The sequence below is a fragment of the Malaya genurostris genome, chromosome 1 (assembly GCF_030247185.1).
Source record: "Malaya genurostris strain Urasoe2022 chromosome 1, Malgen_1.1, whole genome shotgun sequence".
In the NCBI taxonomy this organism is placed as follows: Eukaryota; Metazoa; Arthropoda; class Insecta; order Diptera; family Culicidae; genus Malaya; species Malaya genurostris.
The window spans coordinates 65,250,374-65,265,779 of NC_080570.1; the positions used below are offsets into that span (position 1 = coordinate 65,250,374).

At 37.8% G+C, this 15,406-nt stretch overlaps 2 protein-coding genes across 3 annotated transcripts; one reads left to right on the forward strand and one right to left on the reverse strand.

Annotated features, from left to right (window-relative positions):
• Positions 1-4,426: 4,426 nt before the first annotated feature.
• Positions 4,427-8,609, reverse strand: LOC131440319 (annexin B10-like). The gene is made up of 3 exons (XM_058611488.1): positions 8,404-8,609; positions 4,820-5,710; positions 4,427-4,749 (listed from the first exon to the last, which is right to left on the reverse strand). The coding sequence occupies exons 1-3, from the start codon at positions 8,419-8,421 to the stop codon at positions 4,693-4,695; spliced, it is 966 nt and encodes a 321-aa protein (XP_058467471.1). The 5' UTR covers positions 8,422-8,609; the 3' UTR covers positions 4,427-4,692.
• A 5,217-nt stretch (positions 8,610-13,826) lies between these two features.
• Positions 13,827-15,354, forward strand: LOC131440320 (ferrochelatase, mitochondrial). 2 transcript variants are annotated; one of them, XM_058611491.1, is made up of 3 exons: positions 13,827-14,040; positions 14,106-14,265; positions 14,322-15,354. In XM_058611491.1, exons 2-3 carry the CDS (start codon positions 14,168-14,170, stop codon positions 15,280-15,282), a joined length of 1,059 nt encoding a protein of 352 aa, XP_058467474.1. In that variant the 5' UTR covers positions 13,827-14,040; positions 14,106-14,167; the 3' UTR covers positions 15,283-15,354. The 2 variants fall into 2 exon arrangements, with proteins under 2 accessions (XP_058467474.1, XP_058467473.1); XM_058611490.1 differs by having other exon boundaries at positions 13,827-14,001.
• The last annotated feature ends 52 nt before the right edge of the window (positions 15,355-15,406 follow it).

Below are 15,406 nucleotides of genomic sequence, written 5' to 3' on the forward strand. Positions count from 1 at the left end.
AAGAAGCTTGCCAGCTGGCAAGTGTTCTTTGGCGAGACGCGCTATAGAATTCGTTGAAAGCAATCGGTCTCTCATAAATTTCACCCTCAATAGCACCACGTTTGGCTAAAATATCGGCTCTTTCATTGCCTGGAATGGAGCAATGAGCCGGAACCCAAACTATTGTGATTAGATAATTATTATTCAATATGTCGTTCAGACACTGTTTTATTTTACCCAAGAAAAACGGTTCATTTTTGCCAGCAGCGTTTGAGCGAATGGCTTCAATTGCACTCAGACTATCTGTGAAGAGGAAATAATGGTTTGGAGATAATGTGACGATTACATTCAAGCTATAATGAACTGCTGCTAACTCTGCTATATAAACAGATGCAGGTTCTTGAAGCTTGAATGAGGCCGAAACATTATTGTTGAACATACCAAACCCTGTCGCTTCTTCCATTCGCGATCCGTCCGTGTAAAACATTTTCTCAGAGTTAATATGCCTGAACTTACTTGAAAATATTTTTGGGATTTCCATAGAGCGTAGGTGGTCCGGGATTCCACGCACTTCGCGCTGCATGGATGTGTCGAAAAATAAAGTTGAGTCAGGTACATTTAGGAGGCTGACACGGATAGGAATATATCTTGAAGGGTTGATTTCCTGTGACATATGGTTAAAATATACTGTCATGAATTTTGTTTGAGATCGAAGCTCGACTAGTCGTTCGAAATTATTAATTACCATGGGATTCAGCACATCACATCTTATTAGCAGGCGTGATGAAAGCTCCCAAAATCGATCTTTTAATGGAAGAACTCCCGCCAGAACTTCAAGACTCATTGTATGTGTCGAATGCATGCAGCCTAAAGCAATTCGCAAACAACGGTACTGAATTCGCTCAAGTTTGATAATATGAGAATTTGCAGCGGAACGAAAACAAACGCATCCATATTCCATCACTGAAAGTATCGTTGTCTGATACAATTTTATTAGATCTTGCGGATGAGCACCCCACCAAGACCCTGTTATTGTTCGAAGAAAATTTACTCTTTGTTGGCATTTCGTTATCAGATACCTAATGTGTCCTCCCCACGTGCATTTGGAATCAAACCACACCCCGAGGTATTTGAAAGTCAAAACCTGTTCGATTATTCTTCCCATCATATGAAGCTGAAGTTGCGCGGGATCATGCTTTTTTGAAAAGACGACCAGCTCTGTTTTCTCCGCAGAGAATTCGATACCAAGATGAACAGCCCAAACGGACAATTTATCTAAGGTATCTTGCAATGGTTTTTGCAGATCAATAGCTTTGGATCCAGTAACTGAAACCACGCCATCATCTGCCAATTGTCTTAGTGTACATGGGGTTACTAGACAGCTGTCAATGTCATTCACGTAAAAATTATAGAGGAGCGGACTGAGGCATGAGCCTTGCGGGAGACCCATGTAGCTAATTCTGATTGTTGCCAAATCGCCATGTGAAAAATGCATGCGTTTCTCTGACAAAAGGTTGTGCAAATAATTATTTATAACCGCTGGGAGTCCATGTTGGTGGAGCTTGTCTGAAAGAACATCAATGGAAACTGAATCAAATGCTCCTTTAATGTCTAAAAATACAGATGCCATTTGTTGCTTTTGAGCGAAGGCAATTTGGATGTCAGACGAAAGTAATGCAAGGCAATCATTCGTCCCTTTATTTCTACGGAAGCCAAACTGAGTATCTGACAACAAACCGTTCGTCTCGACCCAAGTGTCGAGACGTCGTAGAATAATTTTTTCGAACAATTTTCTGATGCAGGACAACATCGCAATGGGTCTATATGAGTTGTGATTGGAAGCTGGTTTCCCCGGCTTTTGAATGGCGATAACTTTCACTTGTCTCCAGTCAGGTGGAACAATATTTTGCTCAAGAAACTTGTTGAACAATTCCAACAAACGTCTTTTTGCGAGGTCGGGCAGATTCTTCACCAAGTTGAATTTAATTCTGTCCAATCCAGGAGCGTTATTGTTACAAGACATGAGTGCTATGGAAAATTCCATCATTGAAAAGGGGCTATCAATGGAATCATCATTTGAAGAAGACTCCCTAACAATGCTATGCGTAGGAACGGAATCTGGACAAACTTTCCTCGCAAAATATGCATGTTTATGTAATACATAAATGTAAGTTTTTTTACCACTACTTCCAGGCCAACTTTAAAAGTTTCCTTTTTTGCGTTGTCACTTATAAGAAAATTTGAAATTTTTAACATTTATCAACCTTTAATTCTTGATCCGGAAGTCGTATCCTGAAAAAGTAAAAAAAAGGTTCAAATTTGAATTGGTGAAACCGGTTTAGAAAATATCATCACTTTTTGGCATTATCATTTATATAAAATCGTTTTAACTCTGGAATCGAAACGCAGATTTGGATAAAATTCAATAGCAATCGTTGAAATCATAAGATCATTCATTTAAATCTCAAATTGGTGTATCTTTTCTAGAAAATGTGAGTTCCTTTCCGATGTCTGGAAATCGAAGAGCGGTGTAATCTAAATAAGTTTGTTTCACCAACAATTAGCAAATACTGTTAAATAAATGAATTTACTCATCAGTTCTAAACATTTTTCTCCTCTTTATGCTGCCACTTACAAAAACACAAGTCAAAAAATTTCTTGTAATGTAATACCGGTATATGAGAATGTAAAGACTATCTCCGAAAGAATTAGGTGGTATTATTTTCATTTTTCATATTATACATCATCATTATTTGGTCAACAATTTACGAATTCTGCAAAACATAGATAAATTGACTTACTCAGTTCGCTTTCACATCTCATCCAAGTCAGTCGATAAAACAAAACCGCTTACGTTCAGGACGGAAGAAACCAAGTACAGTATCGTGTAGTGAACAATAGAACGATCTCGAGATGAGTGAACCGAACGAACAAAAGCCGGTGCGTAAGAATACAATTATTGTTGACTTCAGGCAGTGCCAAATTCGATCTTCGATACGAGAACTTGAAGGTTTGCTTAAAGAGCAAATGCATCTTGACATTAAACGTGTGTATTTACTTCAATGCAATAAGACAAAGAATGTTGTTTACATCCAATTTGATAAAGAGTTGGATGCAATTCAATTCGCAAAAGACAATAATAAGTGGCGCACGAAAACATTAAGTACAACATTCCAGTATATATGGAAGATAGTGCTATAGAAGTGCGTGTGCATGATCTTCCCTCAAGCGTCATCGATCCTCATATTCACAAAACTAGGTCCCAATACGGAGAGATTCTCTCTATCGAAAAATAAAAGTGGAAGAACATTTCCCCGGTATTCTAATTGGCGTACGTTTGTTACGCATGCGCTTGAAGAGGCCTATACCTTCTTATGTGACTTTCGGTCATGCAAATCACTTGCTACCTATGACAATCAGATGGCCACATGTCAATATTATCAAAAAGCTGTTCACTACGGTAAGACAACTACTCCGAGGGACAACGGTGCTTCCTTTACACCAGCACAAGCAACCCCAGTACACCTGTGACAGCCACCAACAACAATGAAGCATCTCCTTCAACGAAACCATCAGTACCCCCTATAGAACAAAGTACACCAGATGTAGTTAACAACTTACCCTCCAACCAACCAGGAAATGCAACCAATGTACAACAAGGCGCATCTACAGCAACTCTTGACTAGACCAAGTTTACGATCAACAAGGAAAACAAAAAGAAAACGGAAGTCACAGACAACACCGACGATGAAGCAATGAATGATGAGATAAGCCACGAACAAAGTGACCCTCTATCCTCGTTAGAGAGAAATGGAAGTTCATCTTCCCCTAGAAAAAGGGTAACAACAAGATCCAATAGCAAAAAAAAAACAAAATGTAAGCCAATCGGCCACGTAAAGCTTGTGCGAAAAGGCCTGAATAAAATTTTTTATAAAAAAAATTGAGCCTAGCCCAAAAAAGTAATATATTTTACACTTGCAATTTCATATCCGAAAATCAAATCCGGATAAACTTAAATGGGAATCAAAAAACCATTGATTTGAATTTAAGTTTGTGAAAATCGATCATGCCATCTCCGATAATATTCACACACGCATCCACACATGCACACTGAGGTTTTGTGATCTCGACGTACCGAATCGATTGTTATATGAAACTCGGTCGGTTTAAACGTTGATTTTCACAGTGATAGGATAGTCTTTCTGTATGAGAATGGTAACAATATTGCAATACATCGTTACCAGTAAGCACCCAAACACACAATGAATGCATGGATTGCCATATAATACTTTTAGTCAATATCTGACAAGAGATAGTAAATATCCCTATTAGCTAATGATTTCAATAAAAGTGGTAGGGATTTTCATCGACGAAAAGTTGTTTAAAATAGGTTCTCTTATTTGTCTAGATATAACGCGTTTCGGATTTATGAATTACACGAAAAGCATTTGCGATAATCACGAACATGTATTGGAAGCTTTTTTGTTTATTTTTTGTGATGTAAAGATTCACTGTTGCGGTATAGAGATTTTTAAAATAATTCTTAGAGTGTACTTGTTCGAATCTAGAACGATACTTGGCACTTATTTGCTAATTGTGCAGAATATATTCCTGTAATGTATAAATATTCAGTAAATAAAACAGCTCTTGGAATTTGAGAAAATGAGGTTAATGAGATTGCTTAATTCTAAAATTTTAATTGTCGACCGTTGATTAGGCATTTCCTATCAAAGCACACAACGCTTTCTTGTAGTCCCCTGATGTTTCACTCTGAAAAAAAAAACAAAAATAGTTATTATATGACTTTCTCGGTCTTTGAGACTTCTTTGTGTTACAATACCTTCACGGCACTCATCAATGTTTTGTTGTACATTTGTTCGTACTCGTCTTTGATGTTCTGCAGGTCAATTTCGGAACGAGAAACGATAATGCGGATCAGAGTAGTATCATCGGTACCGAGTCCATCCATGGCTTCAAACAATCGTTTCGCAAAGAAATGTGGCGCCATCTGGACACATTCGACAATCGCACTTAGTGCTTCGTAAAAGTCGCCACTAAGTTCGGCTTTCAGTGCCTGTTCAATCGTCCGTCCAGTCAGTTTTTTGTATTCCTCAAACACATATTCCAATTGATCGAAGCTCGAGTGTACGAGAATTTTACTGAACACAGATTCGTCCGTACCCCATTTACCTTCTCCAGCATCGAAAAGCTGTTTGGCCTGGACTACGGCATGATCAGGGTCAACAGTGCCAGGCGGATCACGTGTACCGGTGATAATAAGTGTCAGTAGTCTTCGGAAATCACCGGAAGTTTCAGTGCATACATGTTCCGCCAACGGTCGGTTGTACATTTCTTCATATACTCGCGATATATGCTGCATTTGCTCATTGTTTTGCGAACAGAGGATTTCAATTAGCGCCCGCTCGTTAGTGCCGATGCCATCCATAGCCTTGTATAGATGTTTACACAAATAGTTGACTGGTGGCAGCATGAGACCGAGAATCGTATCTTCGAATTTCCCTCCTAACTCCGACTTCAGATCTTTAATCAGATCACGGCCCAACTCACGGGTAAACGTTTCCGAGATAATCTGTCGCTGCCAGTTAGAACGACTGCACAGAATGTCAATTATCGCTTGCTCATCTGTACCAAAGCCCTTCATGGCTTTACGTAGGGCCGCAGCATCTGCCGAGGGGTTGAAGTCCGGAGCCGGGAATACGGTTGGTTTCGCCTGTATGAAAAGAATGGATTTATTATTATATGACAATATTCATTTAAAGATCATACATGTAGATTAGTGGAAAGAATGTAGTTGGCGATAGGTCAAAGACTAATAAGTCGCTATGTGTATAAGTAGGAGATGACGTTGCGTAGAATCGTGATTTCTATACGTTACATTAAACATGTATTCTCGGTGGTTTCAGTGGAGATTTTATCTCTAGTAAAATGCATCAGTGGCGGTTTCAGTTTCCTCAGTATATAGTATATATAAACAAATTATCTAAACGAAAGACACGACATGATGGAAATGGACAACAAAATATGTTTTAGGTAATATTTTGTTCTACATTTCTATCATGTCATGCCCAAAGTGACACGATAAGTGAGTTCAAACTGCATTCATCTAATTATTTGCTTTGCTATCTGTAGATTCCGAATATTATGATCCAGGCAACTAACTATAATAGAAAAACTTTCATATCTACACATGTTGTCCATAAGAATGTGTGAATGTCTCCCGGGTTGACGGTTCAATGCATAGGGCACTGGTCTTACAAACCAGTTGTCGTATTTTCGAGCCCCAACCTGGAAGGATTCGTAGTGTCAGTAGAATCGTAGCACCTGCCATGCAATGGTTCTGAACACTCTGAATTGGCTGCGAAGTCTGTTGAAACAGAAGGTCAAATTCCACTTCAGGAATGTAATACCAAGGCTTTGCTTTGATGGTCTCCATAAGAATGCATCACGGAGATTGACTGTGATGGAAGGTGACGAACCGTCTGAATCGTACTTAACTGTTCCGATAACAGTTGAATTTGCGAAAAAAGAGACCAAATACTCGAAACCATACCGATCTACAACGGATCTCCAGCAGCCAATGGAAAATTGACGTCGATGACGGTGACGAACCTGCGGGCACTACCCTCTTAGAAAAAACGTTCAACGGTGATCTTTCGTTGGTCCAATTCGTTCCTTCGTTTGCCGACCACATGTTAGGATTGACAATATCCTACTCCTGTCTTTTCGATCTACGAGACCGAACCCGCACAGCGATCCAGCTGTCAGTTTGAATGATGAGCACGTTGATGTGTGCACTCCTTTCATTACTTGTTTCCTTTCTCACTCTTAGAGAACACGTTGTAGAAATCGTTTCGCTTAAATAAATCTTTTGCTGTTGTTACATTTAACTTCCACGTGTTTGTCGTGTCTCTTAGTATCACTGCCAACCTAAATCCCATTACCACAGACCATTGAACCGAGTGCCATTTTTTTTTGTTCAACAAAACATTTTCAATATTAGGAGTTGGAGCCCCGTTTGACTAGTTTTACTGGGGAATTTTGAAGGTTTCATACACTTATGTTTTTAAATGAACACTACATATCTTTAGAATACTTCTACTTATATAGAATAACAGAAATTTTCTTTTTATATGAAGATAAATTATTTTGTGCCATTCAACAAACGCTCAACGACCAACAAAATATAATCGCTTGCTGAGTGGGTATTCATTGAAAAGTGCCCGAAGCGGCGCATGTTTCAATTGTTTGCAGAAGAAGCATCGCACGACTGACTGATCTTCGAAGCACTCGTGCAAAAAATGCAACAAACATGCTACCGGGAGCAGAGGAATATTTTGAAATATTGAAAACAGATCGAATGAGGATTCCGAACAGTTCTTCAGTTATTCAGGACACCCAAATCGGATGATTGGTCCGAATCCCAGTTAGAACTCAGAGCAGCAGTCGTTCTTCATCTCCTCTGCAGAAGATCTCAAAGAAATTATGCGAAGCTTTCGATGTATCGAGTCTTGAGTGAAGTCCGATGAGAAGATGCAGCACTCTAAATAGTGTGTATCGTCGCGACTTCTGAAAGTGTTCGACAGAATGATCATTTAAAATTTCACACACAGTACATACATGAGCTTTCGCTCTTAAAAATGTTGGAATGTTACTAATGCTCATGGCGAATACTTTTTGATTCGAAGATATAATCGTATAAAAAATTTAAAGAATGGCAAGATGTTAAACTATTCGAAAGAACGCATTATCACATCACTAGGTGGATAAGGAAGGTTTTTTTTATTGCAGTTTTGTGAAGCATATTGAACTTTCCATGATGTTCGACTTTTTGCACAATTATAACAGACAACCTTTTTCTCAAAAAACAGTATAAGTATGGTTTGTCTTCAATAATAATAACGATGTGCACGAAATACCTATGATTATCAATACTGAATCAATCAATCAAAAATCGTTCTAACCAAATATAAATCATGTTTGTCATTTTAAAAACATGTCGTTCAAGAGATGAAGCAGTGTGCGCTTTATGTGTCGATTGACTTTATTCTCACGTGACTCCGACACAAGTACCAATTTGTCACTGTATGCAAAACCTACATCTGAAACAGGTTATTCTAAACCAGATCAGATTCACGACAAAATAATTGTAGCTTGAATTCTTGACTATCAATGATACTAACATACGGTGCAAAATGAATACGAGCAAACTAATGGCACCGACGAAGGTCATCAACATTATTTTCGCCATATGCTACCACACAAACTTTGTTATTCATGCCAAATACTAAGTATTCCTGTCTCGACCGCATTCTGAACATTTCTTTCATTGTTTATCACTGAGCTGATGTATGTGTTTAAAAATAGTCCTAATGATAACACTTTAAATTTAGCAAAAGAACTCACAGTGTAGTACCAGGACATTGCTTGTACTAGTTTTAGTAATTTGAGCTTCGCCGAAAAGTTATATTACAGTTCAATGACTAGATGTTTTTCGTAGCAGTATCTACAATGATGAGTCACACCAAGTTAAAGCCTCACTCCGTATAAACAAGTAGGAGATATATTTATCGATCTTCACTCTTTGCACTGTCCAAGCCAACTGATCTCGTGTTGTTATTTCACTGGCTACTTAGTCTGCAGCTATGCCGGCTCGCCTATACCCACGTAGCATGGTGTATAGTCACTGTAAACTGCAATGTGCTGCCATCAATACACACAGAAAAGTCTACTCGTTTCGCCTTCGTATTTTATAACAACCTACTAGTATTAAGTTCGTCTAGACTTTCAGTGGTTTTCCCTCTAAAAGACATGTCATTATGGGTAGGCTACTTATTGGACTTAGTACATTGGCGTCATCAATTTATTGACGAAGGTTGAAGCAGCCTTTTTAGTGATAGTGAATCATTTACTATTATCGTCGTAACTATCAATGTTATAATTAAAATACTAGCTAGGGTTGCCACCTGCACAAGCTTCGCCCACCAGTGTCGAGCCTCATGAATTTGACGGGCTTACGAAAGTTATACCGGGCCCCGAGCGATTGACAAGATTCATATTTTTTCCGTTACAACACATGAATTAGGCCTACAAGACCGTTTATTGCTAGTGGAAAGAAGAATTGTTGTTAAAAACCTGTTTTAATCCACCTAGTGGTGTAATGATGCCTTTCTCATGTACATATAATATTGTGGTATTCTATTTGTACTTCCGGAACCGTATACCGGGAACCAGGATAGCCGGAATCGGTTTGTTTAGTTGCCTACTGTAGTGTAGTTTTGAGACCAGTTTAGGAAATTTTTTACGTTTTTTGTTTCGCCGGTTTAAGTGACGGTGTACAATATTGAACACACTTTACCCTATAATTCCGGAACCGGACGTCGAATCCGGATGAAATTCAGGAACTCCATGCATATTGTTCAGAAAAAAAGGTGGTCGGGTCAGGCCCGCACTCAGGATCTCGTTTCGGGAGGGGCCCAGGTCCAAAATGAACCATATAACTTCTTTATGTATCTAATTCTTTGTGGGCCTTTAGTACCTTGTTTCTTAGAAACGTGAGTTCAGATTCAAAAGTAATTAATCAACTAAAAAGAATTTCTGAATTCGCATAGTAAGTAATGTAAATGATGATGTATGTGTTAAAAGGAAAAAATCGATTTTAATTTTCTCATATCATACGGATTTGATTTCCGGTTCCGGAATAACATATTTATGAACCTTCAAGTGTGTGTTTTTATAAGTGACAATGTAAAAAGAAGCAAATATTTTGAAACTCAGTAAGCTTTTATAAATTGGAAGTTTTACTGGTTATTTGTCGAACGAATTCAATTCGAATACATCGGTTCCGGAAGCACGAGAAAGAGCGGTCAAAAATTTCAAAACATAATTCTCATCGATTTTCCAAACAATTTTGTAATAGCATTCAAAAGTTCCAAAACAGAGCTCACGAAAATTTTCCAACGAGAGCTAAGAAGGTTTTTAACAGGAAAGTTTTCACATGGTTTCATACATTTCTATTAAATTTTAGTCAAATCCATCTTCTGGTTCCGAAAAAATTGAATAATGAAAGTTTACTTAGGGATTAACCAAACTTTATTCTTAAGCTATATTAACCGTTTTATCAGTCAGTCAATTGAATACGAAGAGCCGCTGAAGAATTATTCATCTATTTTACAGAGTGTGTTTTTTGTGAAGAGCACAGCGATTCTTGTAGCGTAGTACACTGAGGTCTTTTTTTATGCGGTATTTTTTATGCGGTTTTTTTACGCGACTTTTTTATGCGAATTTTCAGAGTTATGCGGTTTTTTTTATGCGAAGTTTCAGAGTTATGCGGTTTCATTCAAGAAAATTTCAAAACCTGCTTCGCGACCAACATTAAAATTCCATAGTAATACTATATAAGATTGTATTTACGACTTTGAGGCTTTTTCAGAATTAAAAAAATGCATTTTTATTGTGAATGCATAGATTAAAATAAGTTTTATAAATAATTAAATCTTTTTTTGTGATTTATCATCATTTTGGTATAAATTAGCTATGTTGCGTCAAATCTAGTGCAAGAGTTCTGAAATTTATTTGTGGTTTATATATGCAACATCAAAATGGCGTACATTAAATTTTCTTTAATGCAAATTAAAACTTAACCTAAAAAGTAATAAATTCTATAGCCCACAATACATGTGTCATAGATATACTGTAAACCACACATTGACACGAAAGTAGTTTTGTAAAAGAATTGGATTAACAATGTTTAATTGTTTAATTCTCGCTCTAGTTATTTTACTTTTGGGGAGTTGTGTTTGCTAAATTGTTATACCATGCTTGTTTTGATTTTGGAGCTGGATTCTGGATTCAAAACATTAGCTTTGGAACTGGAAATAAATTCTGAATCTGGGTTCAGGACCGGTTTTATTGAACTGAATTTTGAACCTGAATTCTGGAACTGGATTTTGCACACGAATTCTGAATTTGGAATCAAGGCCTAGATTCTGCAAATGAATTCTAGATCTGAATTCAGGAGCTGAACCTGGATCCAGAAAATGAATTCTGGAATTTAATTGTCGGTCTGCATTTTGAAAGCTAACCCTAATTTTAAACTTTCGACTTACTCCTGATTTCTGAACTTGGATCTTGGGCTTGGATTCTGGACCTGAATCCTAAACTAAACTTCGGAATAGAAATCTGGACCTGAATTCTGAATCTTGATTCTGGAAATGAATTTTGGATCTGAATTTTAGATTCTGCACTAGAATTCTAGAATTTGATTGTGTATCTGAATCATAAATTTGTATGCTGGAGCTAGGTTCTGGTTCTGGGAATGACTTCTGGACCATAGTGCTGAACTTTTATTCAGAACCTGGATTCAGCATCTGATTTCAGGACCTGTAATGGAGTCTTGAGTTCTGGAAAGGTTCTATAATACTGGCTTCTGGACATAAATTCATAGATTCTGCACCAGTATTTTGGATTCTGGAAATGTATTTTGAACCTGAACTCTGGAACTGGATTTCGGACATGAATCATGAAACTGGACTCTGCACTTGGATTCTGGAAATGAATATTAATTCTGAACATCAACTCTGGATCTGAATTTTGGGTTTGAATTCTAAACGTACACATTGCCTGCTTTCTGGGCCTATATTCTAAACTAAACTTCGGAGTAGAACTCTGATCCTGGATCCTGAATCTTGATTCTGGACCTGAATTCTAGAAATGGATTTTGGACCAGAATTCTGGATTGAATTGGACATGAATTCCAGTTCTTAAAAATAAATCTTGATCTGGTTTCTGTATCTGAACTGTGGACATGAATTCTAAATCTGTTCTGGAATTGGATTCCGTAAATAAATTTTGGACTTGGGTTCTGAATCAGGAATTGGATTTTGAATTTGGATTCTGGTTCAAGAAACCGGAGTTCTGGACATGACTTCTGAACTTTAATTCAGAACCTGGATTATGCATCTAATTTCTGGACTTGGATTTTTAACCTGGAATCTGGACCAGCATTCGGGACCTGTGTTCTGGACCTGAAAAATAGAACTGGATTTTGCACATGAATTCTAGATTTTCGGCCAGACTAGGATGCAAGTTCGCCGAAACCCTTTGATTGTGTTTTTTTGTGTGTGTGTAAAATCAATCGAACCCAGTGAAAATGTACGGAGTGCGATTCAATTGCTTCCTCGACTGTTGCTCTCCAAATTTTTTTCGAATTTTACGGTTTTACGAAAATTTGGCATAATCGTGTTCTTTTATTAGGAAACGCTTTACAATTATGTGTCGTGATCTAAGTACCCCAAAACCATAATCATTTTACCTAATTTATCGTTCATGCTTATCCAAACATACTATTATTCTGGATAAAACGTTGCGTTATCTTAGAACTTTATAAAAATTTTATATGTCAAATGTCTTAGAATTGCATGAAACGTCGAGATCTAGTGTCAAATAAAATAAAATCATATTTCAAATCGGTTCTCTGGAACTTCAAAAAAAATTTGAAATTTCCAAAATCGAAAATTCTCTTTTTTGATGCCAATGTCTTTAAAATTATCTTAAACTTCGAGATCTAGTGTTACTCAAATTTTTTTTTGGAAAAAAAAATCGACTCTAAAACTCCGAAATCGAAATTTGTTTGCCAAATGTCTTAGAATTGCATAAATTGTCGAGAATTGGTTTTATCTCGACGTTTAAGGCAATTTTAAGATATTTGGATATCAAAAATAAGCATAAGATCTTAGAAATCTCAAAATTCCCAGCGTTCAGCATCTCGAATGGAATAAATCAGCAGAACTCCTACAAAAATCATAACCTTTCATGAAAGGCGAACAGCGCATAAAAACCCACAGAATACTAATGAGTATCGATTGTGTGAAGAGGCTCAGTTTAAATGATCGCGTCTATTCTATGTGAACTGCAGAGATTTAATGTATACGAAATTGTCGTCTTAATTAGGGGAAGCTACGAGTACGGCTTCGTAAACATGGAAAATTATACATTTTTCGTTATTTATTGAAGTTTCGACTACCAATTATCTCAAATATGTTGTTTTATCTCTTCGAATCGATGCGACCTGACTACTGTTTGCACTTTTTTTTTGTATTTTGAATTCGCATTCCTATATAGAATCCAAAGAGTAGTCCTACGTCAACATGTGCGATATCAGTTCAGTGAACAGTAGATATCTACGTTCTTACACATTTGATTGATAGCCAGTGTTCGAGAATGCTAATCCCTTTCAAATTACCTTTAAGAAAATCATTTTTTTGCTTTTTAAGGGGTTCGAAGGTTTGCTCTCTAAGAATTAGATTTTTGGTAGGTTCATGTTCACATCCACAAGCGAGAAGAGAGCGTCATGAAATTAATTTTTTCCCAACATCATGTTTTGGCGCCCCCGGATGTTGGCACCCGAGGCGGTCGCCTCACTCGCCTCACCCTCACTACGGTACTGCAGTGGAAAAACTATCATCACGAAACTCTCGAAACCACAATTTTTTTTTCTCAATACGTCTTTTTGTAAGCCATTTGAATGATCAAATAGATCCAAGTCAACACTTGAAAAAAAAAATACAAATTTTCTAAAAATAGTCATTTTTCTGGGTGATTTTATGAGTTCTGAACCAAAAAATTATTCACGTCTTCGCTTAGTGATTCAATGGCTAGAAAATTAAATTCAAGTTTATCTACTGTGGCATATTGTACGAAAAAAGCTTTATGTAAAAGCATCAGAAAACTTTTGCTCTCCTGCACTCTCAGTGAAGTGCTCTCAACTTTCCTTTATTCTCTCCAACAGTACGTTATATCGAAACGATTGTCAGTCTGTGGTTGCTTATCGACATTCACAGTTACATGAGAGCTTTCAACAGTGTTTACTTTTGTGTGTTCCTTGTTAGCTGGATAACTAATTTCAATTTAGTCCTTATTCAATTGTCGATCAAAACAACACATCACTTCCACCAATACTCGGAATGCTGAGATATAGATTTCTATCGAAAGTTGTTCTGGCGGGTTCGTGTAACTACTCTAAAAACATACCGGTTTATTGACGTGTCAAATCTGATGTCGATTAAAACATTTCTGAAATTCAATAATCCCTGTTTTCAACTTTTAAGGTACATCTCCTCATTTGCGATGTTTTGGCACGCAAACGGTCAAGCCTCGTACAGCGATTGTCATGCTCAATATGGGTGGACCTCAGAATACAGATCAGGTTCACGATTATTTGCATAGGATTATGACTGACCGAGATATGATACAGTTACCCGTACAAAGGTAAAACACGTATGTTTTTGTCGTATGTATACTGAAAATCTATTTGAATTGAATAGCAAGTTGGGTCCCTGGATAGCAAAACGTCGCACCCCGGAAGTGCAGAAAAAATATTCGGAAATTGGTGGTGGATCCCCCATCCTTAAGTGGACCAACTTGCAAGGAGAGCTGTTATGTCAGCAGTTGGATAAGGCTTCTCCAGAAACTGCACCGCATAAACATTACGTGGCCTTCCGTTATGTCACACCACTGACAGAGGACGCCTTGCAGCAGGTTGAAAGGGATCAACCCGAAAGGGTAGTACTTTTTTCTCAATATCCGCAATATAGTTGTGCCACATCCGGATCTAGCTTCAACGCTATCTTCTCGCACTATAAAAATAACAAGAATGGTTTATCTAAAGCCAAATGGAGTATTATTGATCGCTGGGGAACACATCCCCTGCTAGCAAAAACGTTTGCCGACAACATTCGAACGGAGCTCAATAAATTTCCCAAGGAAAAGCAGAAAGACGTGATTTTGCTTTTTTCTGCACACTCTCTACCACTTAAAGCAGTCAATCGTGGTGATGCATACCCTTCAGAGGTTGGAGCTACTGTTCAGAATGTGATGGATGAGCTCAAGTATTGTAATCCGTACTGTTTGGTGTGGCAATCGAAGGTAGGCCCGCTGCCATGGTTGGAACCGTTCACCGAAAATGCGATCAAAGGTTACGTGAAGCAAGGTAAGAAGAATTTCATTCTAATTCCGATCGCCTTTGTCAACGAACATATTGAAACGTTACACGAATTGGACATTGAGTACTGCACGGAATTGGCACACGAGGTTGGAGCCGAGAAGATTGGCCGCGCGGCAGCTCCAAATGATCATCCACTGTTCATTGACGCTCTGACTGACATCGTGCATAGCCATTTGCGACACGGAAGCACCGTAAATCCAAAGTTTCTACTTCGGTGTCCTGCTTGTGTGAATGCAAAGTGTTCAACGAGCAAAGAGTGGTTTCGGGAAATTTGTAACTAGTGATATTTCGGAGGTAATGGCTTCCATTTAGCGGAACACGGTTTCGGAAAGAGAGAGTTATTTGTTTAGAAAGAGATCGTTACTCGTTGAATATCCGAAATCCTTTTCCCCGTACCTATCAAAA